Source organism: Phragmites australis, chromosome 2 (genome assembly GCF_958298935.1).
Source record: "Phragmites australis chromosome 2, lpPhrAust1.1, whole genome shotgun sequence".
Classification (NCBI taxonomy): Eukaryota; Viridiplantae; Streptophyta; class Magnoliopsida; order Poales; family Poaceae; genus Phragmites; species Phragmites australis.
In genome coordinates, this window is record NC_084922.1 from 4,060,422 (window position 1) to 4,084,927 (window position 24,506).

Sequence of the window (24,506 nt, forward strand, 5' to 3'; positions counted from 1 at the left end):
CCCACACGCAGCCGCTTAATAAAAGTGGAAATTAAGCAAAATTCCATTCTCTTTTAATCACCCCCGGAAAACCAATCTAAACTTGTCCAGTCCCGCCGGAGTAACCCCCATCGGCCATTAGACCCTTTTCGCATGAGAAGTCTTTTTAGGAGTTTTGGAAAATATTATGATTTTACAAAAATTATAGTATCTATATCCATCTATACTTATAAAATACACACGTGATAATAAAACCGAACGATCTTCACCATCCATTCGAGTTGATAAAATGATCACCATATAAAGATTCTTCATATTTATCTTTCCAAAAATACATTTAAATCATATTAATTGTCTTCTATATCTTAGACATCAAATATTTACCTTTACATCTAGATGTCCAATATTTACTTTGCATGTATTCTAAAAATACATTCAATAGCTCGTTATTTAACTTCTATACATATACATCTAATATTTAGCTTCTATTGTTGGTGTGAATATTTACTTTCTATATATTACTATATCATATATTGTTACATGCATGTGAAACATGTGTGCAGTTGTTAGTTCTGTATAATTCACTAATTGTAGCGAATTCAGACAATCTTCACGGTCTATTCGAATTGATCAAACAGTCAATGTGCAAAGTTAGACCTCATTTCTCCCATCATTTGTCTTTCAAACCTAGACGTTCAATATTTATCTTTTGTACATTTTAAAGATACACTAACTCTTTTATTATTTAACTTTCATATTTTTTCAAATTCCTTTATACTGGATTGATTTCACGTGTGCAACATGTGTAGTTACTGGTTTAGATTTATATATAATAGAAGGCATTTTGTATTTTTGAAAATCGTAGTATTGTTAAAAATATGGTCTTTCTGAAGAAACTCCGTCCAAGATTTGTTTTCTAAACCGTGATATTCGTGACTTTAGTTTCTATAATCTATAAAAGTATAGGGTGTCGTTACGTGTTTTTGGAAACTCATTCAAACAGGCCCGTAATCTTCTTCCCTTCAGTTCCGTTAATCCAATCCTGTATTGCTCTCGCCCTTTCCTTTTTCTTTCTTGTCCTCCTCGCTTCTTCAAGTTCCAGCCTTCCATCCATCCCCCGCATCCAAAGTACAACCCGACCCGACCCCACCTCGCGCGCGCCGCACCACACGCCGCACGCGCTCCGAACCGTCTGGAACGGTGGAACCAGGAGCGCAGCGGAGGCGGCGGGAGAGGCGGCAACATGGGCGAGTACTGCGCCGCCGCGGAGGCGGACTCCGCGCTCACGACGGCGGCGTCCGCGGTGCCGCCGACACGCGCCTCGCAGTCCCCGCCGGCGGCGGGCAACCCGCGTTACGGGAGCTGCGACCGCCGGTACATGAAGCAGGTCTTCGACAACCTCCACGGGAGCATCTCGCTCGACCCGGTTCGCTCCGCTGCTCCTTCCCTCCCTACCCGTACTCCTCTCCCCAACCGCTGCTCCTTCCTTGCTTGTTTCGGTGCTCCTCCTCCTACCCCTGTTGTTTTGGAAGTGGAGGAATCAATGAACGGTGCGTTCCTTGCTATCCGATTTGCCGTTTGAGTTGGCCCCAATTGGGCTCGCTTTTTGTTGGGAACTGCGCGCTGGACTATGCAATGTCGTTTCGATTTTGCGACGCGTCTGTTTTATTTCATTCTACTACGTACCACAGTTTACTCCGTTGATGCTATCATTTTTAATCGTTTGAAAGCAACAATTTGCCACCCTTGGAGGGCTTGCCTCCGTCCCTAAAATTCCTTGGTGATGCCTTGATGATTTCAACCGACTATAATTCCATCTCTTTTGTTTATAGTTGCAATGCATGTGCTACTTTAATTTTCTAGTGTAAGTATTCGAGCCACTTCATGTTGCATCTGATGTGGCGCACCGACTGCTTATTGCATGATTAACTATACATGTGCCGTGTTGCTTTCAAAATAATAAAATCAATGGGGGCAAAAATTCAAAAATAGACAACAAACATCACCGTATTTACCAAAATAGATAACATATCAGTATATTTGCAAATCTAGTATCTGTATTCAGCACCTCAAACACCGAAAATCCGATTGTGGTACCTAAGGTGCCGAAAAAGGATGGGCTCGGCCTATATTCGGCACCTCAAGTGCCGAATACGGGCTGCCGTGCATCACCGCTCCCGTTGTGTGATTTGTTTAGATAACTTTTTTGTGGAAGTAGTTGTGTAGGGAACTTTTTTGTGAATGTTGGGATGATGCAAATTATAATTTGTCGAACAATAATATTTGTGAAGTACAATTATCATATAACCCGATATAGAGGTTGCATACGCTGATAAACATTACATGAGATATGTGGTTTTTCGTCACTGCGTGAATGGACGTTAACCATAAAAAGATAATAACAATAATCGTTGGTATGTACGGTACGCCTAAAGACTAACTTAATAGCGTGCTGCTGCTAAACCAAACGTGACTTAGGGAATAAAAATAAACCGAGTTACAATAAATGCTCTCTATTGAGTGTATCTAGGATATTCGTTCTTTCGCAGGGCATCGGGGCCCTCCGTTTTAGCGTGACGGGCCCTCTCCCGCTTTCCTTCTCTCTTTGCTTTACGTGTCTCAGCCGTACATATAAGACACTAACCATATACCCATCAAACTAAACTAATAAAATGGAAAGGTAAACAAAATAAATAGTCATGTCTTACATTTGCATAGTTCATAGTGCATAGATATTGAATACCTAGATAATCTTAAGATAGCGGAGGAAAGTGATGACGCAAATTAGCTGAAGCATGCCAGCTGTGCTAGTTAATGCTATTAGGGTGAGATGTTTATCGTCTCCGATGTGTTAATGAGAAGTTGTAAAGATAGATACTAGCAAATTCACCATCATTTTCAGGGTCATCAATATCCTTCGGAGAGGGAGGCCTTGGAGGGAGGGGTCGTTATGGCATGAAATTGTCGTCATCGTCGTTATCTTGAGCTATCACGGTAGTAGCACATCTTATTTCCTTGTCGGTTGTACGTCATCTCGATGTGCTGCGTGAACGTCCTCTTGTAGTGATCATTGAACTTTCTTCTATATTGCTGCTGAAACGTCGAGGCATTAGGGGCATGAAATTATCATTCTCATCGTCCACCTCATTTTTTGGATGAGTAATAGAGGACGCCCCTGTACCCTTTAGATTCGCTGATCGTCATCGTTTTCTACGCGAACCAGGCATGACACCCTCACTAAAGAGCATATACATCACCAAGAAGTTTGTGATGTCTCTATTGATCAACTATGTGTCTTTCGGGAGCGCCTAATGCAAAAGAGGAGCATTCGAATCAATAGAAAAAAGATAAGTAGGGTGAGCACATAAGAAATTGCGAACCTGAATGTGGAATGCATACTGGTCGGGCAATATCATTATCGTTCTTTGCCTCCTAAAGAAACCTAGAACGGAAGGATGGCCAGTCACTTGGCACACCCTTAGATACGTTTGATGCTGCTCGTGCAAGAGGGTCCTAAGGTTCTTGGTGGTTACATGTTAGAGCGAAACGGTTAACGTAGAACAGAAAGGTCTTGTATGCAATTTGGTCATAGCTTGGATTAGGTTCTCCTTGAAGGGGTCATTCATCCATTCACACACAACCTGTACTCGAAGATCTCTTCATAGATTTATTAATCCTTCACTGCAACGTTATAGTGTTGTACCAAAGCACGAATCTCTGATTATTTAAGAAACATTAAACAAGTATTAAATATTATAATTAATATGTAACAAAGCTTAATAAATAAGTAAAAAATAAAGTTATGTGCTAGAATTATTTGACAAACATTACATAATTAAAAATAATTAAATTAACAATACAGTGAATATTACATAATATGAATGACTACGACAATAAAATCAATAATACATGTGTCGTTAACAAATACAAGTGCACATCACTATTAATTAAAAAAATTTAATGTGACAATTTCGATGCATTGTGATTTTAATTGAATCTTTCTCTCCAATCCAATTATTTTGAATCTTTCTGATTTTTTTCTTTTTCCTTTCTTTTTCTCTCTTTTCTCTTATTGCACTGACACCCTACTTACACCTATGAAGAGCATGCATGCACTAGGCCATCACCCTATGCCACCACTAGCATAAAGTGCTACCACTATACATCATGTTATTAAACTAATTAAATAATCTAATTATACTGACTAATTAAATTCACGCTACTTACTATTATACGATTTAATTACTCTGACTAAGCAAATAATTACTATTATACAGATTCGCGCTAATTATTATTACACTGTCTAAGCAAATAATCAATCTAAGTAAATAATTATACAAATGTAATTGAACGAATTAAACAATCTACTTATTCTAATTACTTTTATTGCTATAAGTATTAATTAAATATATCATTTAATTACTTATTCTAACTCGCACTGCTGCTGCTCCTCGCCTCGAGCTAATTCTCCTCTCCTGGCGCTGCTGTTGCTCTCCTCCTTTGCTCGCGCTGCTCGTATCCTCTCTTCTCGCAGTGTTGCATCTCCTTATAGCGAAACACGCCTGCGCGAGGAAGCACAAGGGGACAACAGCGCGTGGGGTGCTATCAAAACCAACAAAAGCAAAACCGGCTGGCACACCGAAAGCGGCGACATGACACGACGTGAAGGGACGCACCACCACGCTGGCCCATCCTTTTTCGGCGCCTCAGGTACCGAAATTGGATTTTCGGTGTTTGATGTGCCAGATACAGGTGCTAGATTTACAAATACGCCGATATGTTATCTATTTTCCCAAATACGGTGGTGTTTGTTGTCTATTTTTGGATTTTTGCCCTTAGACTACGTGTAACATTCTTCTTCTAATGTAATTGTAGAATACTACTACTAACCTTGAGAACGAGATGTTTTATTTTTATTGACTCATTGGGCCATTAAAAAAAAATCTTGGGCGGCTTTTGTGGTTTGACTATTACATGTGACTTCAAAGTATTAGGTTATTGTAGGTGGATCTAACGTGAGGTGTTATAAGGGTAATTAAAAATTGAAACTGTTTTAGCATTTCAGTTGACTATTTTTGTGTGGGCGGGCTGTTTCACCTTGGGTGCATTACTAGTATTCACTCCACTGTAGTGGAAGAGAAACCGTTGGTGTACATGGCAAGTCTACGTTGGCCCGTTCTGATGTAGTTGACAAGTTAAACTCTACTACTTCACATTCTCACATTTGTACTTGTGACGTTTTACTTGCGACCGCAGATAGCAACTTGGATATTCCTTTAATACCAGTGTTTTGAATAGTCATGGACCCAATGTTGTCTTAACACTGGTGGCGTTACCGCGTTAGCATTGGACCCATTTTCAGTGATAAGTAAAACATATGATGATTCATACTTGATATATTCATCTAGTTATAAAATTTGGACCTATGCAGATTCCACTATGAGGGTCAATGTGAAATTTATTTGTTCTATGGCTTGTAATTGTTGCTAGGGCTGTTCAAAAACCGGTTGAGCAGTAATAAGTAATAATCCAACAATAATACTACATGAGCATGCATGCTTTTGCAGCTGCTGAAGTTTGTGTTACTGCATTTGTTTGTAACCCTATTGACCCGGTCTGCATAACCCTAATGGCCATGCCTGGATACCGCTGTTTTCATGCTGCTGGCAATTTGGGTAATCACTTTGAGTTTCAACGCTTTGCATCTGTATTAAGGCTACGACTGGTTTTTTTTTTTTCGAGAGAGAAAAGCCTACAACTGTTTTGAATCTAGGATTCACAGCAGTGCTTTATCAAATCATTTACTTGTGAATTTTTATGACCTGGTAACTAGGGATTACTCAGCAGTCACGATTTGGATGTGTTGACACTAACATCTTATATATAGTTTTCTCCTGAACTGGCTATGGTACCATTCAAGTAATTTCTGCCGCTCAAAACATCCCCATATAAATAATAATTATTACCATCTTTGCTCTGCAGTTGGCTCTGCAGTTTGTGGATACCGAGGAGTTTCAGAGGTGGCTATGGTTCTCCTAAACAATTACTGTTCATTTATCTATTCCTTGATTGCCTAATATGGTTTCATTTCAATGTATCGTGCCATTTAGGTTGCGGGACCTAAAACAACTCGGTGAGTTCAGTTTCTTTCTCACTTTGTGGAATTGTGGTAGTTAAACTTGATAAAAGTTTCCAAAACTAAATGTAATTCCATTGCTTGTTATTTGTTGTTTGGCATTCTAGTGAAGACGTATTTGGCAAATGGCATTCTAGCCAAGACAACAATTTGTCCAACAAGATTCATGTTTGTTGTTAATCTATCCATGAGAGCCAAGATATTAATGATTTCAATGTTTCATTATCGCTTCCTTATTGAATTGACCAGGCTACAGTGCATTTACTATTTGTCCAGAAAATCATGCAGTGGTTGAAATACATAGCGTTTTCATGATGTCCCTGAAATCCGCTTAGTTGGCTGTTTATTTTTGTGCAACCCCAATCTCTGTTTTATCATTTACATAGACACTTGTTTTCAAGTTTTCTATGGCTAGAAAGAACACATCTGATAGCTCTTTTCTTATTTGTGAAATCCAGTTTAGATGGACTTTACAGTATCATTTGTTTTTTATGTTTCCGTAACATGCTTTCAATGTTTTTCAGGTCTTACATATTATGTCTACCCTGGAGCTGTCCACACACGCTTTGAACATTCATTAGGTGTTTATTCGTTGGCTGGGGAGGCTATGAACAATCTTAAAATGTATCAGGTCTGTACAACATAAATCTCAAGTTGATTGAAATGCTGCAACTGATAGGTGAATAGTTAAGGTAACGCTTTCTTTCAACAGGGAGAAGAGCTTGGAATTGATCACGTCGACATGCAAACTGTAAAGCTTGCAGGTTGGTGCACTCATCCAGGGCTCCATTAAGTATTGAATATACTTTTTATCTTTGTTTTAATCGTATTCAGGCCTCTTGCATGATATTGGTCATGGCCCCTTCAGTCATTTGTTTGAGCATGAGTTTCTTCCTCGTGTTATTCCTGGATCAACCTGGTAACTCTCTTTGGCAATTGGCATGTTTTCATATTTGCTGTTATTTTCAAGTTTCTATTTATGTTGACCTAGAATAGAAGATTTGAGCTATATATATCTCTAAGTTATGTTTAGATTCCATGACTCAAAAGACAGGGCCTAGGTCATTCTACTTGTATAGCTGTTTTCTGTGTATGCATATATCTGTTCCCTTCTCCAGTGGTCATTACGTATAGTATGTTTTGTTTTGGTGCTACTTTAGTTGTTAAGGTTTTATGCCTTTTGATCACCTGACATTAAAGTTACATGCTGTTTATATTCACATTCTGGACAGACATTGATTGTGCTGCTTCTTGGCATGATGATATAGTGTGATCCTTCCACCACTCGTCTAGACATGCATGTTACCATCTTAAATCTATCTTAGGACTCCGGTTGGTCTATTAGTACCTTCTTTACACTTTTCTTCATTCAGGTCCCACGAAGAGATGTCTGTACTTCTGTTGGACAGTATTGTTGACAAACACACAATAGATATTGAAGCTGATTATCTCAAAATGGTAAAGGTAAGCTGCATTTTGCTTTCAGCCCTTGTGTGGTACGCACTAATGGCCATCATTTAGCTGATTCTCCTTTCCTTCATTAAGAGGATGTTTGAAGTCTTTTAACTTGTGAATATTGGAGAATTATGTTTAACATGTTATGTGATTTATCATTTTTCTTTGCATACGGAATAAGTGGAGGAAAAGAGGGCAGGGTTTACATGAAAAGAAAACTAAATAATTGCATATAGCTCGTTGCAGTACCAAGCTTTAATATTAATCTTTAAAATGCTCTGCAGGAGATGATACTTGCCAGCTCTAAGTTTGCCACCACAAAAGTATGTATCTTGTTCTCTGTTGCCATCTTAGTTATTTATACATATTGAATGCATTGGCTTACTTTGGATGCATATTGAATGCATTGGCTTACTTTGGATGCATATTGAATGCATTGGCTTACTTTGGATGACTTCGAAACTTTTTTCTTCAGAGTGCAAAGGAGAAGCATTTTCTTTATGACATTGTTGCTAATGGTCGCAATGGTATAGATGTTGACAAGTAAGGGCCATCTTTGAATTGAACTTATGATATTTCCTGCTTTATGCCCTCAGTGGTTTCTACCATCATCTGGTTATGCTATAATGTAGAGTTACTGTGCAGGTTCGACTACATTGGCCGTGATTGCAGAGCATGTGGTCTTGGCTGTAATTTCCAGTATTGGAGGTATATTTCCTTTCTTTTGCTGCACCTATGTTAAATTCTTCTTGTTGTTGGCCCTGTTAGTTGAGATTAGGAACGTGAGAATCAATATAAAGAACCTTTGTAAAACATTTCACCTCAATCTGTTCCTGTGGGATTTCTGCTTGGCTTCTTTTTTTAATTTTATTTGGTCATTGTAGTGTTTGTCTCCCACACCTTTTCTTTTCAGGTGGCTTGCGTCATAGATTATTTGGTTAAAAATGAATATAAGGATGAAAGGCTGTATAGCAGACAAACTAGAAACGTGTTAGAAAATAGGTAGAGGGGCATAATTTTCCTGTTCTGTCAGATTCTTGCTGTGTCAGTTTCCCTTTGGTATCTTGCTGAGCAACACTTGAAGTGTATGTCACTTATATCAACACGGAAAGAAAGGAATCTCAAACTGAAAGGTCAGACAAGGCTTTATAACTCTTATGATCAAATACTCTTGTCCTGCAAGCTTTATATGAGACTTGGCTAAATGATTGCAGAAAGTTTTAGGCATTGAATACAGCACGGCTTGTGTTTGTACGAAGAACTCAGATTGACCTTTTCTTTTGATATATTTACTGCTGCGGCACTGCCACATAATTATTACATCTTGTAAATCTATATTGCCTTTTTCCTGAAGGTTAACAGAAGGCATGCGAGTGATGGGTGACGAAATTTGTTATCCAGCCAAAGATTGTAGGTGGTTCATATATAGTTCACCTGTTCAAATTTTATCTGTGCTATTTGTTCCATTTTTTTAAAATTATCAAAATGTAACTTATCATGTCTTATTGGGAACTATAGACCTGAGCATCCATAAATTGTTTACAACACGTGCTGATCTGCACCGGACTGTTTACACCCATGCCAAAGTAAAGGTATGGATGATTATATAGCCTTACCTTTTGTCGTTTCGACATAACTTTGTTTTGTTTGCATACAAAAAATATCATGTTACATCATCTAACAACATAAAAAAGGAAAAAAGAACCTATGAATAAGTCCAGCTTGGAGACAATATTTGTGTTGCTTCTAAATCAATGAGGATTCAAATACAGCCCTTGACTGGATTTCCTGTGACCACTGGTAAATCGTTGGTTTAAATGTTTGTTTTTTCAATTCCTACGGTGAAGGTCTATATAGTGCTATATTACAGAGGTGTTGGATGAAGCCTTGTAGTTATTTTGAATTGGCCTTCCTTTTAGCTTTAAGTAAACAGGTTTCATGTTTTAAATTTGTTTCTCATATCAATTTCATTTGTGGGTGCCTTTAAGTTATTATACCATTAACTTTTTTATGCACCAGGAGTCTACATTATTGTTATTGTATTATCTAGTTCTTTTTCTAACAGTCCTCGATCATTAGGCTGTTGAACTCATGCTTGTGGATGCGCTCATTGAGGCTAATGATTACTTGGGAATATCATTGCATGCAAATGACCCAGAAGATTTTTGGCAGGTGTGGTGTCAGTCATTGTTATTTTATTATGTTCACAGTTGTTTTCTAGTTTATCCATCTTACTTCCCCTGCAATTCCAGCTGGATGACACAATCATTAAAAGCATTGAAACTGCTCCCAACAATGAACTGAAGAAAGCAAAAGAAATCATTCAACGTATTCGCCGAAGAGAACTCTACAAGGTAGTACAGTTTTTGTCAATATACTGCTTCTATACATGTGCTATTTTGTCATGTCATTTGTCACGTCTGGTATAAACATTTGCACTTAGGAGGTTCTGTTTTTTGGCCATCTAGTCGTGTCCATATCCATGAAATTCATTTGAATGAATGAACTCTGCTCAATTTTATACATTGAAATCCTGCATATTGTTGATGTCACAGCTTCTTAGAGCATTCTTTTGCTGTAGATACGGTAATTCTAGCTTGTGGTTGAACAATCCGAATGCTTGTAAATAAATAAAAAAAACTTGACCAACCTAGGAGGACTAGGTGGCATTGTAAATAAGAAGAAATAGGCATCCAAATTCAAGTCGAAGAAGACTCTAACTTGGGTGGTCTAGACGTACATCCAGACCCTCAACCAACCAAATGCTTGTAAATACTGGTGACATTTCTTAATGAGTAGTCTGTTTTTCATCAGATTATATTCTGTTACTATTATGTTAGCACACAGGATGGAAAAAGTTGTTTTTCATCTTGGGAGATCTGCATGATAATGCCTGCATGAAAAAAAAAATGGACTCACAAAACCTGGTTATGCATCTTGTAGACTGTAGTATAGCAATTCCACTCCTAGATTGATTATTGAACTTTTCTGCTTGAATGAGTTTGAAAACTTCTTTTCTGTTGAATAATTGCATAATGTAGCATCAATGCTGTACTTATTGTTTCATCTAATCTCCCTTTTGTGGAAGTATTAAGTGATTCTATTATCCTGAGTTGCAGTTTTGCAATCAGTATTCTGTTCCAAAGGACAAACTGGAGCATTTTAAAAATATAACTGCACAGGACATTGTTTGTTCGCAGGTTTGATTCTACTCTGTTCATTTTGAGTTGGCTGCAATAACCTGACCTCTGTGAAGAATCCATATTTTATTTTATTTTAATGTTGACTCAACTGTCTTCAGAAATCTTCTGAGGTGCTGCTGAAGGAAGAGGATGTTGCAGTCAGCAATGTTAAGATTGATCTGACCCGCGGAAAAGATAGCCCCCTTGAAAGGTTTTTGATGTTTGAATGCTAGTTAGTTTCTTTTATTGATTTAGTATGACATATCACAATTCTAACCAGTTACTTTTCTTGGCGTGCCTAACAATCTTTCCCCAGCATCAAGTTCTTTAAGGTAATTACTTGATTTTGGTAAAACCTTTGTGTCCTGATTGATACAGCTGTTTATTCAGTAACTACTGTTTTCTTGCAAAACCATGAATATATGTCCACCCTCCATCCATCCTGTTTCTTTTGTGGTTTTGTAAAATCTCAAATTCGTGTCAACCTTTGTTAGTGCTTACATGGTATTGATGGAATCAAGTTTCACCATTGCCTTCTCTCACTCATTTTGTTGCTGCTACTATTTTTGTAGTTATTGAGTCTACATCTTATGTTTTTTGAAACTCTTTTATTATAAAGGTAGCACCTTCTTTTCTGAAAATGTTGAAGTAAACCTGTCGAATGCTGAAACCGAGCCAGATGGAGGCGTAGAGCTGTGCCTGTTTATCTTGTTATTTCTCTGAGGCAGATGATCATTAATTTATTGATTATTATGTCATGTGAAGCTAACTATAAATTCCTATGATAGATGATCTTCTGTTGAGATGATTTGTGAATTGAGATATGTCTAGGCTTCCTGTCTGGCCTAAGCAGAATTTTTTGTGTTGCACCAGGACTTCGGATGCGATCAGAAGTTCCCCATCACAGATGATCGGGTCAGCCACTTGCTACCTGCCTACAATGAAGATAGAATCGTGAGGGTCTATGCTAAGAAGCCCGAGTTGGTGAGCGAGCATGCTGTCAGTACGTTATTGCCATCAATTACAATCAGTTTCGTTTTGTTAATGAAATCTTTGGCTGCAGGTCGAAGCAGTGTCAGAAGCCTTTGAAAACCTCCAGTTGAGAATATATGGCGAAAAGACTCAAGTGCATGATACGCCCAAGAAGAAGCGGACTAGACTCAACTAACCAGTGGATTTTGTCAAATATCAGTCTTAGATAGTATACGACACAGGAAAATAGCTTGACAAACAAGAAGAAAGCAACCTCTTAGCTAAAGCGTCCCGGTATTCACAGGTTTTAGATGGTAATCTGCACTGGGAAGATGTGGATATTTTGTACAGGTGGCATACAAACAGAATAGTCTGGAGTGTAAAAAACTCTTGTTAACGATGCTACCGTATGTTGCCACAGGATGGCCAGCGAGCTAAATACTACAAATGGAAGTAGCCATATATTTGGCAGGTTTTTTAATGTACCTAAGACGTAGGCTTAGCTCTAATGGCGATGGTATTGCTAGCCCGTGTTCCCGTTGTGAAAGAAGAGCTGCGGCTGTGGAATGCGAAATCGTACTACAGAATTAAAATTGTTTAGGTAGTTAATTACTTGCTAATCCAAAAATCATGAAACCAATCTTTTTAGTTTTCTTACATGATCCTCTATCTTCTAAAAATACATAAAATTATGAAATAGTTATTGTAACATGCAAGTTTAAGTAAATGTGTTGTAACTAGATTAATTTATAACTAATCTATCACACCTCTAAAATTAATGAAACCATTTTTATTAGTTTACTTAAACAATGATTTGTGTAAGAAAATAATGTTAGACATGACAAAATTAATTATAGTGATTTTTCTTAACATGTTCATTTTATGCTTGTGAATTTGTAAAAACGATGGAGAAATTAATAATGGTGCTCTCTCTCTCTCGCTCTCGCAACATACTGGTGCTGCTGAATTTATCAGTGTCCCTTAGTCCAGGACGGTCTATTTACAAGCGCCGCTGGATGCAAGGAGGATGACGGCCCAAAAGAGCTCTCCGGCGAATCATATTGTGCAACCCAGCTGCATCCGCCCAACTCAACACCACAGCGTTGGCAAGATGAGTACTTTATATAACTAGCTGGGTAGCCCGGTGCCATTCCCTGGAATTCCTACTGCAAATCGTCAGCAAGAATCACGTCTGCTACTGGCCAACCATTGTGTGCTAGATGGCACTAGATGTTGACGAAGGATGGATGCCAACCCAGGATGGTCACAAGCGTAAAGCAAGTAGCATACATGGGGACAACATGTCCAGGCAACCACAGAATATTGGGACGGAGAGCACCACTCAAAGGCACAGCGAAATTACGGTATCTGTCTGGATACCCAGAGGAAGACTACATAACTGTTGATACTGGTTTCAATTGTGTCTACATATCTGGAATGGGAAATGGACGGCCAAAAAAGAACAGAAGACCTATACCAACAGCAACAAATGATGATTAGTTAATACTTGACAGAATCCTCCTACCATCGAAAACCAGTAAACTGTCACCGAAACAAACATGTTGCCAATACATATATATACACATCTTCACATCTTTTGGCACAACAGAGTTGACTGCGGCGGCCTACATGCTTGCTTCGCTTTGGTGTATTTACCCTATGTATCTTCCAGTCCGCTATCCCAAAGGGCATGCTGTGGCAGATTGTCAATGGAACCACCATCGTCACTCTCCCCAGACTCTCATTGTTGAAGCAAAGCAGCTGGTGACCCCAGCAACATCTCCAGGTTTAGATACAATGACTGCAAAGGGGGAAAAGACACCAGTTGTTATCCAATAGGAAGCTATTAGGCCTGAAACAATAACTGCATAAACCGAGTCTGGAAAAGGGCACATAAGAGTTACCCATACATGAAAAACAGACACATGGGTTCGAAGGCTAATGTGCAAATTTGCATGAACGACAAATCATCCTCTGCACAACTAGTGACTCAATGCTTGTGATTGATGCAACCAAACCATCATACTCCCTCGAAAACATCATAATGCAATATAACAGAACAAGAAATCACAAGGCTTAAGCCAGAAAAAAGCATCACAAGTCGGCTATTCAACAACGAAGCATCACACTAAAATCAAATAATGCATGGGTTGGAAGCTATTGGAATTACCAGGATTATGCCAAATGGCCCTAAGGTTTGGATATGAATCTATTGAAGTGCTGCGCTTTTGCAGCATATATTTTTGAAATCTGCAACCTATCAGGCACATTCCCACCACATGAAAGTTTCCTCCTCTTCCGTAACCGAAATAAGAAATCTTCGGTGTCAAGGACATATGAGACCTGCATACATGGCATCACAAGATATACTTCATTCTCGACTAAAATTGTATGTGATGGAAATGTCCAGTTAGATAAAGATGCACACCTTCGAGGTCTTGCAAGATATCTTGCATTCAAGACCATTCACAACTTTGATACCATCCATAGCTTTCAAAGAATCCGAAGGCTCGTCATTATTTGAATGCTTCCGCTTATTCCTGGGAGAACAACATGAGATCAGGCACAAACAGGGGAAATGGTATCAGAAGCTTCAATGTAACTTGGGAAAAATATCACCTTCCAAGGAAGACACCTTCAGATAATTTCTTGTCTGCCATACTAGACAAATACTCACTAAAAAGGTACGAAGAAAAATTTGGATCAATTGATACTGCGGTCACTTCTGGCTTTTCATGACCATATTCCATCAGCTGAATAGACAACCTTGTTGGATTTGAACACTGCCATTGACAGCACAAACTAATCAATATCATTCTCCACAAAAAGAGAAAGCACTATTAATTGTAAACACAGCAGTAGAAGTGAACCAGTTTGTAGTACACAGCAAGAATGAACAATGGAAATTATAACGCACATCAGAATGATGCTTACACATTCAAATCGATATATGCTCTCATCATGGAGGAGGACACGGGCATTTTCATGATAAACTAGATCAAAGAACCTCCCAGGAGATCTTGATTTTTCATATAAGTATAGTTGCAGCAGCTTAATGTCCATTTCGTCTGTCGCTATAACTTGAAGCTGGTATCAGGGAAAATGAAAAAATGAATCTGCCATCCAACCCGGACAAAAATAATACAACACAAGGGATGAACCAACCTACCTGCTTCACGACTTTGTAAATCAGTTTATCTAAAGTAAAGAGAACATATGATTGAGTCCCGATGATAGCTCGGCAGTCGTCCTCAAACTTGGTATTGTCAGAAGAGCCATCAAGCAAGTTGTACAGCGCACTTATAAACCTTCATAGGAAAGACGGATTAGTTATTCGCCATACAATATGATGCATTGTACAAACTGCAGAAATGCAATATTACTTCGCATATAGGTCAGGAGGGTTTGTATCCTTGGAATTTCTCCATTTCTTTTCAGCAGTGAAAGAGTTTGTCTTTGCTGAAAGTAGTCTCTCATATAAGATCTGCAAATGACGCTTCTTTAGCAAAAGAAAGTGTATGCAGAGGTATAAAACCAAAGGGGTACTGGAAAGCTGACCTGGTGTAGCCTGAATAAGACATAAAACGAATCATTCCCATAAAATATACGGGAGGACTTCTCATCTCGATCATGTAAAGCTGTAGGTACATGCTTGGCTAGTGGTTTTACTGAGTACAGAAAGCGTTCTGAAAGTGGTAGTGATGTTCCTCCTTCCACATCATGTGCTTCAGTTGTTCCTTCTGCCTCACCCTCACTTTCAGCCTTCGCATCCTGATCATCATGATCCATATCCTCCTCTTCCTCATCATGGTCTTCACGAGAACATTCCTCACCATCACCAGATTCACTGCCCGATGCATCTTCACCAGCCTCAGAGGCATTTTCACTGTCCTCAGTAGACCTCTGAGCACTTTCCTCACCCTCATCATCAGCATCAGCATCATTCTCACCAGCTGCCTCAGCACAAGATGGTACCACTTCCCCAGGCCTACCCTGGAATGGTCTGCTTGTAGAACCTTCTTTTGCTTTAGATGCTCCATCTTCAAAAGGGACAAAATTGTCCTCTTCAAAATCTCCATTAGGAGATAATTCACCCTCTTCTCTTTCAACTTTTAAAGTATTATGGGGTGCAGAGCCTTCATTATTTAGGCGCCCTTTATTTCCCTCATTGGTACATCCACCATTTAAAGATGATCCCAACCTTCCTGTTTCCCCGGTCTGTCAAAGAGAAATAGAACCATCAAGCTCGAGGTCACAATGAGTTTTTTTTTTTTCAAGAACAAGAAAAAGGTGAATGTATATCACGTCTCACGTGAATGGTAAGATTTAGCAACCACATAAATATCTCACTATTGCCAGCATAGATGGAAAGTAAAATGTTCTGGTGAAAGATCTTGCACCTCTGCAGAAGGCAATGTTTCGTTGCCAGCCCTGGCTTCACCAGCCATCTCAACTCCATCATGAGAACTTTTAGATGCATTCACACCTAGTAAACAATACAAACCATAAGAACTGGCAATAGAAAACCTATCCAGCTTATGAACTACAAAGAACAGCCAAGAAGCAGAACAAACCAGGTGTAAGTTCCAAATTCGCCTTAAGTTGCTCAGTCCTAACAACAGGAGCGTCCTCTGCTGATCGCTCCGTAGACATGTTTTGGGTACTTAGGACAGGAAGTTCATCTGCGGCAGAGGCGGCACCGTGCGCTCTTCCATTTTGCGCAGCATTTGATGGTTCCTCACCTCTACGGGCAGTTCGATCAGCATCATGGAAACCATTTTGAGTGTCTACTGTAACTCCATTCACCAATCTAGCCCTAGACGATGGTCCTTGTTCACGTGGAATGCTTTCATCACCATGGCCTTGCTTGGCAACAATCCCTGATCCAGTATTGCTTTCCCCAACACTTGTAAGACCAGATTTTGTTGTTCGGCTCTTGGGCTTAACTAGGTCTCGATCCTCGGCACCATGGGTTTGAGGCTGAACACCCAAAATTGGCTCTAGAAAAGTAGCCCATATTCTCATCACTTTGTCTAGTTGATCCGAAGAATTGCATACTTCGCCACAGGAGTACTTAATGATCTTATGTAGATCTTCATGGATTTCTGAATCTACATACTCGAATGACATATTGGGAACTATAGGCCGCCTATTTCCAGCAGCAATAGCAAGGAGTACATCATCTTCCTTCCTTTTCTTCTCATTAATTTCTTTAATCTCAGTCAGTAGAGCTACACAAGGAATAAAAAGAGTATAATTTAGCGACCATGCAAGGATGGAACTACAACCAGAAGAAACATTCGCATGTAATAAAACGTTTACATACATTTCGTGCTCAGGTTCTTTGTATCTTGCTGCTTGAAATAGAAACTACGATGGTCAAGTGACTTGTGATAATTCTTAGCATATATTTCGGCCCAAACTTTATTGAAATCTGACCGGCACCTTGACCATTCCTCTTGCTTTTGTTTGAGCCTAGTTAAGATAACTGGCAGAGCAACACTAGAATTTTTTCGGAGAACATCCATCACATCCAGACCATGGTCACCATACAATCGTTCAATGCACCTCAGATTCAAAGCTGTTAGACAATGGTGAATAACCCAAAAGGATAGTCAAGCTCCATTCAGTTCAAGCATTACCAAATATTATTAGCCTATGCCTAAACATATACTTACGAGTTAAATGCTCATCAATGCGAATAGGGCTCTCAGGTTTCACTGAGTTGTCTTGCATCTTTTCTATCAACTCTTCAACACGCTTAGTTGCTGCATGAACTGATTCCAACAGCATATCCAGCTCAAACCTGAAAACGTTCAGACCAAGTTCCGACCAGCATTAAGAGAAGAATCGACATAAGTGGTACTTATAGAGGATAATAACCGACAAATGATATTAATTAGTCACGCACTGAAACACAGTTCACTGGATGCTGGTTAAATGAGCTTAATTGCAGAAACTTATTTAAGGAATGTATGCACGCCTACCATATGCAGCACGTCTAGAATTGTAAACATGAATTCTGTCCTTAATGTATTCAAGCTTAAAAACACATATCAGCGCAACACATCAACTTCCGCGGCACAATAACTTCAGTTCAAGTGCCCAATTAATATATTAGTGCAGGAACAGATGTTTTCCACTTTGGTTGCAAGCTAACAATTTAACCTTTCTGAGAATCAATACCACCAAGAAATACAGAAAATAGAGAAGTTATTCTGATTCTTGTTAATGGTGTACATCAAGTATTTAGAACACAATTGATCAGCAGGAAGAGAATGAGATTCTCGCAACCATAGTCACTAGAAATTCGGGTCAATAAGGTTGAGGAACGGGGTCGCGGAATGCGGGTTGACATCTAACAAAAATGCGGTACGGCTTGGGACGACAAACTAACAATGCGGAACGCGGCCCCAATTCATCCGGGTCTATGCCTTAATTACTTAATGCCTTATTTGGCAACACAATAATTTCAGATGGACTGAAGAGGGAGAGAGATTTCCCTTTGTGCAATATTCACCGAGGAACCCACCCATCAATGGCTCATCTCTCCTTCCTGTTCTGTCGCCGCAGGAGAGTATCGCCACACAGCCAGTCACATGTGGTAGCGTGGCCTTATCTCCTCCCCGGCCTCCTCTCCTCTCTCATCCTCCCTCATTTCCCCCTCTCGCTCAACACCGTATTGAGCGAATCTCGTCAGATCCCCACCTCCACCCCCAAGATGAGCTCGAGTTGGCGGTGCCGGCAATGGGGTGCTCCTTCTCGGGGCTGAATGCGTTGTACATACGCTTCGCAGGCTCAGTGATGCCGGCCCTGTCGGCTCCTCCGTCTTCCTCGTCAAGGAGGTTGTCGCCGCCGCCGCTACCGCCATCTCAGGTCTCTCCCTCTCCATCCCCCTCTCTGCCTCTCGGTAACGTCCCGACGACAAACTAGACCCGTGATCCGGGGTCGTGGATCGTGGCATCGACCCTATTTCTGGTGATTATGCTCGCAATGACGGACCCCGGGGAGGGGGGGGGGGTCAAACAAAAAAGGCAAGAAAAAACACATCACTAAAATATCCAATTTAGAATGGTCCAAGAACAGAAGCATGCAATGCATGGAATTTAAGCATATCAGGCTACCGCATGGCTTGATCAAACTAGTGGGACAAAAATGGAAAGTACTACACCCCCACCCTATCATGACCTAGCCTGAAGGAAGAACGTAAGTTTCCAGCTGTCAACATGAGGACTCAAACCATGCAACAACCAAATGTATAAAACCACTACTTATCCAGCACTCACATACAAAATATAGACGCTAGCCAGCAGCAAGTCACCGGATATCGATGATGGGTCTCTAAGCACTAATTAATGTGAATGGTCAAAGGCTGTTCTCATCACAGTTCAAACATGCATCGTATGTCCCATTACTATGAAGCTTAACGCCATCTGTATGACAAAGATAGAGCAGCACCTGTCATCTTCGCATCTAAATAAGCTTTCTTCATACTGATTCTTCCGCATGTGCTTAAATGAATAATCTTCACTTCCTGATGTCACTGATACCCAGTGATCATTAAGAACACAGACTCCAATATCAGTTCTGTTGCTTGCAGGGGGCATGGGATACTGAAAACATGGTTGAACCAAATGTCAAATGAAACACAGTACACAAAGAACTACAAGATCTGAATTAGCTTACATTTTTGGGTAGAAGCCGGTAACTTGGAGTGCATCGTTGACAGTTTGAGAGATCAAGCTCTGATATTGGTTTGGATAGGTTATACTTCTCTTTGCCAGGGTACATAGAAGGTTTCTGGCTAGCACCTTCCTTCGGATATGTCGACCTTTCCCTTTCCTTTTCTTGATCTCTGTCCCTATCCTCCCTCTCCCGCTCTCTATTTTTTTCTTTATCCTCAGTTTTAACAGTCCTTGCAGTTTGCCCTTCATTTCAGATAATTAATGTTCACATGATATTTTTTCAAATAGATTAGAAAAGTGCAATACAAAGTCCAAGCTAGTAATTCATACTTTTATTGAAGACCCCAGCCAGAAATCCATCTGCGACAAGGGGGAAAGAACTTTAGAGATAAAAACATGAAACTTAAAATTGGTGAAGTCATACAAGATGATCATCCATATCTATTAAGTGTGTAACTTACCTATATTTTCACAATGCTCTAAGAATTCATTAAACCCATCCATTAGATCCGGATATTGCTGAAGTATATCATTCACCTGCAAATCAGTGCCACTTATTTATGATTTACCTATTATTAAGTAAAGTCGCACAAGTACTCAGACAAATTATTAAGCACAGTTAGTAAATGATGAAAAAATAAATATTAAGCATAAATAAATAAGAAACCAACCAAGTTCTTCAATTCACTTCTCGTAATAATCTCTTGGCTGTAAATGTGCAGACATTTCAAAAACTCCTGGTAAGCTTCATGTTCCAGCTTCTCCTTCACTTTCTCACAGAAATTGAACTCCTGTGTGTATACACCTGACATTGCAAGGAAAAGTGTGGGTTTAAGTGACAAGCAGAGAGCACACGAATTTCTTCAGACATACAGAAGATACTGATGGTACTTGACAGCTAAATTTAACCAAATAGTAAGTGATCAAAAAGTGGAAAGAAAACAAGTTCTTCAAGCATGAAAGAATCTGACGGAACTTGACAGCATAATCACCCAAATAATAAACATGTCTGTGCATTGTTTATCAACATGCCATGAGGTTGTAAGTAATTAAAATGGCATGCAAAAGAGACCAACGATACTTGAAAGCTAAATTCAGCCAAATAGTAAGAAATATATATGTGCATTGTTTCAACACCTGTAAGCATGCATATTTTACGGTCACGCATTTTAACTTTTAAGGATGGTGTAAGAAGGATTATATAAAGTATCAAATATGCAATACTGTGCATAAATATAATGTATAATTATTAATTAAATATTCCAAAAGACTTACTCTTGAGCGCATCCTTATCGTCATATGATGAAGCAGATATGCTATGTACTCCATGATTCTCAGTGGGGGCTCCTTGGTGTGTCTCAGCACCAGCAGTGTCCTCCATCTTCCTTGGAAAAGGTTTGCGCTTACGCTGTCCAACATCCAGCTCCCTGCTGTCATGTTCACCATCCTTGTCGTCTCTCTCATACTCTCTTCTATCCCTTTCCAGCTTCCGTTCTTTTTCCTTCTCAAGACGTCTTTTCTGGCGATCATGCTCCACATCAGGACGATCAACACTGAAGTCACGGTCAGCATGCGACAGATAAGACCTATCCCTCTGAAGAAAGAGAGAAAAGGTGGCATGTCAGCTAGATTTGTAGCATAAGAGATGATGTTTAGACGCAGGAGCAAAGCCAATGTTACGCTACAATCAGGTTTAGTTCTTCCTACTTCATGATCCTACTTTCTGCAAGTTATGTAAGGATCCGTCAAATTGGAATCAGCCCACAAAACTGCACATCACTCCTACCTTATCATTGTGTGGAGTCCTATTGGCAGGAGGCATTAGAGAGCTCCTGTCCTCCCGCTTAACCAAACCACCCCTTGACGCCACCGCTTGTGGAGCCACTGAGGTATCAGGCAAAAAGTGCTGGAATTCTTCAAGCAAATCTTTATGGTCACTGAACAGCATAGCAACCTGCCCAAAAAGACACGCTAACTCACAAACTCTAACGGAAGCACACATATACAAGGCCAAAACCAGCAAGAGAAAAAGGTACCTCGTGGTAGACGTCTTGAATGGACTTATTATCCTTGCGGTACATGTTGAGGATGTCTAAGAATGCCTTGTAGACATGCTCATCGTGCTGGAACCGATTCTGTGGAAGAAAAGCAATATTGTAGTAAATCGTTAGTTCCCTGCGTACCACAACTTCGTCACGTGATATATCACCCTATATGTGTAGACATGTATTTATACCTTTATCTTGTTCACAAAATTGATAGCTTCCACAAAATCGACAGGCTTCTTCTCCTTCTCCTTCTCCTCCTGTAGCTTGATGGCATAGCCCTTGGGCAAGAAGGCGTTGAACCCAAGGATCAGCTCAGGGTACCCGTTGAACAGTGTTTTCACACGAATAATCACTCCATTGGTATCGATCCTGCATCCAATAGTTGCACACAACACAAGCATAACGAGTAGAAACGTCAATATTTCGCTCTGGGGACATATGGGAAACGGTACGGATCGGATAGACCAAAGGGCCGGCACCATGGACCAACCTCTCGCTCTTGAAGTCACGCATGACCTCAAGGAATTCCTCGTACTTCTCCCGCTTGTCCTGAAACTTATCCTTTACGGCCTTAAGGTAGACGAGCGCGTCGTTCGTCGTCAGCTTCTGGCTGGCCGAGTAACTGGCCGTGGCACCGGCGGGAGGCTGCGCCGGCTGGGCGGCCGCAGGGGGCGCCGCCGCCGCCGCCGCCGACGCTGAGCCAGGCAGGGGCATGTGCTGCGGCTGCGCCGCCCTGCGCCAGGAGGAGACCAGACCGTTAGATCACAGGATAAACCGTAAAAAAAAAATCGCACCAAAAAATTGCATTTTTACATCCTAGACTTCGAATTGAGACGAACGAACACAAACTCGGCAGTAGAAAACAAGATATATCCCAAATTCATCAGGCAGATTCAAATATTCTTACTCTCTCGCCTCGCCGACTCCATCAAGCAGGAAGGAAACCCCAAAAATTAAAATAAACGCAACCTCGAAAAAATCAACCGGGCAAACGCATGCCCGGAACACGAAAGCCAACCCGACGGCACCGAGGAACGGAAGCGAGGCGGCGACTCACGGATCGGATCGGGCAAGGTTGGGGCGCTTGAGCTGTGACCCCATGAGCGCGTCGTCCTTGGCGCGCTTCATGCCCCCATGCACCAACCGCCTTTCTCCTCCTCCTCCTCCTCCTCCTCCTCCCCTCAGCTAGCGAACCAAAACCGGCGGCGATTCCTCCCTCGAAGCCTCCCACCCTTCGCCGCCGCAACGCCGATCCCACCTCTCAGCCTGTCCGACGCCGGATCTACCCACCGCGAGCGCCCGGGAACCCCTCGCGGCGCCTCGAGACGCGGCGCGAGGACAGCTCGAGGCGGCGGCGAGCGCGTGGAGCGAGCGGGAGAGGGAGCGGGAGAGAGAGCGAGAGCTAATCGCCAGGGTAGGGGAGAGAAGCAAACGAGGCGGAGGGGAACGGCTCGGGCTCGCTTTAGAACGGGGGTGAGGGCTCGCTTAGTAAACCTATCGCGGAGAGGACGCAGCCGCGGCCGTTGTTGCGCCCATCGCCGCCGCCGGATCAGGGATAAGGGGCACGTGGACGGTGGAGATGTGCAGGGCTAGGGTGGGCCGTGGTTAGCATGCGGTGATCTCACCGAGGGGAGACGGTAGCTTGTGCTGTGGGTAACACAACACACAAAGGCACCGGCTGTGGTGCGAATACCACCACGGCACCACCCCTTGGAAATTTTGGGCGGTGTGGATTAGCACGCGATTAAGCGGAAGATTTAGGCCTTGGCGTTCGGTTTTTCAGTTTAGTTTTTTCGGTTTCTGAAAATTTTGGTTTTCACAATACGCAAACAAAGTCGCTAGCAAATATTGGAAAACTGTTAGTTCGATTTCATTTTTATAATTCGATTTTCAATTTTTACAGAAATTCACATTAATTAAATATGGAATGGGTTGTGGGTCGTGAATGATAGGTGGGCCCTGGGTGGGTGTGAATGTGGGATGAATAGGTTTTTTCAATGGTTCTGTTTTTCAAACCTTAAAATCGAACCAAACACCATAAACCATATAGTTTAGAAATAGAAATCGAACCAACCAATAATTTGGTTAACAACATAAACCATATAGTTTAGAAATAGAAATCGAACCAACCAATAATTTGGTTTTTGGGTTTCGGAGAATCTTTGCCCAGCCCTTGGAAGATTAGAGCGGTGATGATGGGATTAGTGCCACACCGGACCACATATCAGCCGTCACACACATGCCTACGCCCTGCAGGTTAACATAAATACTTGTTGGTAATATACGCAAAATTCTAATTCCAGATTCTATACAATGGTATATTTCATAAACTATAACAGAAGAATAAACTTCTAACCCTAGCAGCAAACAACAGTAAAAAATCCATCAGGTTCATCAAGAATTTACAGTTGAGTTGATGAAGGGATGAAATTGACGATGTGTCGATTTGTTGCCGTGCAGATCATAGATGAAGCAGTGCAAAGCGGTCGCGCAGGTGCGCTGCCCAATAACCTTATTGTTGTTCCTCGTGCGGGCTTCACGACGGCAGATGCTCAAAGATACCACTCACGCTCCACCCTTGTGCACGCCAAGGAGAAGGGCCAGCTAGATCTGGCAGCACAGCACACAAAACAATGATGTGGATGGATGGAGAAAAAAATATAGAGCAGAGTTTTTTTTTCTGAAAGCCTAGACGTCTCCAGGATTTATATGGAATTGGTTGCCCTCTTGGAGCCGTTTCATCTCATAAATTGCCCACTAATTAACTATCTCCATAACTAACCAATTACTCTCAGGATTAAGATATTGATCACGATTAAAAGGGCTGATTATGATATTGATCATAATTAAAAGGAAGAGCAGCAAAAAAGACTTGCTATTTTGTGCTGCCACGTGGATATTCATACGAAAAATATGTGAATACGTGCGCGTGAATATAGTAAAGTATACTCTCTTTTTCTCATTTTCTCTATTTCAAAGAATGGAGAGAACTCTATTATTTAAATTGATCTACATTCCTCTTTCCTTAATAATATAGGACTAAAATTTC

General features: G+C 40.8%; 2 protein-coding genes across 3 annotated transcripts; one reads left to right on the forward strand and one right to left on the reverse strand.

Moving 5' to 3' along the window:
* The first annotated feature begins 978 nt into the window (after nt 1-978).
* On the forward strand, nt 979-12,209 carry LOC133895289 (uncharacterized). 2 transcript variants are annotated; one of them, XM_062335511.1, is made up of 19 exons: nt 979-1,405; nt 5,962-5,999; nt 6,090-6,112; nt 6,640-6,746; nt 6,828-6,879; nt 6,950-7,034; nt 7,489-7,579; nt 7,855-7,893; nt 8,046-8,113; nt 8,216-8,278; nt 8,925-8,980; nt 9,089-9,162; nt 9,650-9,742; nt 9,823-9,924; nt 10,690-10,770; nt 10,872-10,963; nt 11,069-11,084; nt 11,626-11,736; nt 11,816-12,209. In XM_062335511.1, exons 1-19 carry the CDS (start codon nt 1,223-1,225, stop codon nt 11,918-11,920), a joined length of 1,479 nt encoding a protein of 492 aa, XP_062191495.1. In that variant the 5' UTR covers nt 979-1,222; the 3' UTR covers nt 11,921-12,209. The 2 variants fall into 2 exon arrangements, with proteins under 2 accessions (XP_062191495.1, XP_062191504.1); XM_062335520.1 differs by lacking the exon at nt 10,690-10,770.
* Nucleotides 12,210-13,083: 874 nt separating this feature from the next.
* LOC133895301 (paired amphipathic helix protein Sin3-like 3) lies at nt 13,084-22,911 on the reverse strand. Its single transcript, XM_062335528.1, has 23 exons — nt 22,515-22,911; nt 21,948-22,190; nt 21,646-21,826; nt 21,446-21,544; nt 21,196-21,363; nt 20,685-21,003; nt 20,081-20,214; nt 19,871-19,946; nt 19,740-19,769; nt 19,411-19,652; nt 19,183-19,337; nt 17,403-17,530; nt 17,051-17,305; nt 16,299-16,955; nt 16,125-16,210; nt 15,283-15,942; nt 15,108-15,208; nt 14,894-15,032; nt 14,659-14,811; nt 14,344-14,507; nt 14,153-14,264; nt 13,895-14,067; nt 13,084-13,525 (listed from the first exon to the last, which is right to left on the reverse strand). Exons 1-22 carry the CDS (start codon nt 22,583-22,585, stop codon nt 13,915-13,917), a joined length of 4,326 nt encoding a protein of 1,441 aa, XP_062191512.1. The 5' UTR covers nt 22,586-22,911; the 3' UTR covers nt 13,084-13,525; nt 13,895-13,914.
* Nucleotides 22,912-24,506: the final 1,595 nt, after the last annotated feature.

What these genes read in the sequence shown, in the direction of transcription:
- LOC133895289 (XM_062335511.1), top strand. Translation starts at nt 1,223, where the DNA reads ATGGGCGAGTACTGCGCCGCCGCGGAGGCGGACTCCGCGCTCACGACG. An exon ending in AGGACATTGTTTGTTCGCAG is followed by an intron (nt 10,771 to 10,871) that starts GTTTGATTCTAC and finishes AACTGTCTTCAG; the next exon opens with AAATCTTCTGAGGTGCTGCT. An exon ending in ATGCTAAGAAGCCCGAGTTG is followed by an intron (nt 11,737 to 11,815) that starts GTGAGCGAGCAT and finishes CTTTGGCTGCAG; the next exon opens with GTCGAAGCAGTGTCAGAAGC.
- LOC133895301 (XM_062335528.1), bottom strand. Translation starts at nt 22,585, where the DNA reads ATGAAGCGCGCCAAGGACGACGCGCTCATGGGGTCACAGCTCAAGCGC. An exon ending in TTCAAGACGTCTACCACGAG is followed by an intron (nt 21,364 to 21,445) that starts GTACCTTTTTCT and finishes CTTTTTGGGCAG; the next exon opens with GTTGCTATGCTGTTCAGTGA. An exon ending in AAAGAACCTGAGCACGAAAT is followed by an intron (nt 16,956 to 17,050) that starts GTATGTAAACGT and finishes TTCCTTGTGTAG; the next exon opens with CTCTACTGACTGAGATTAAA.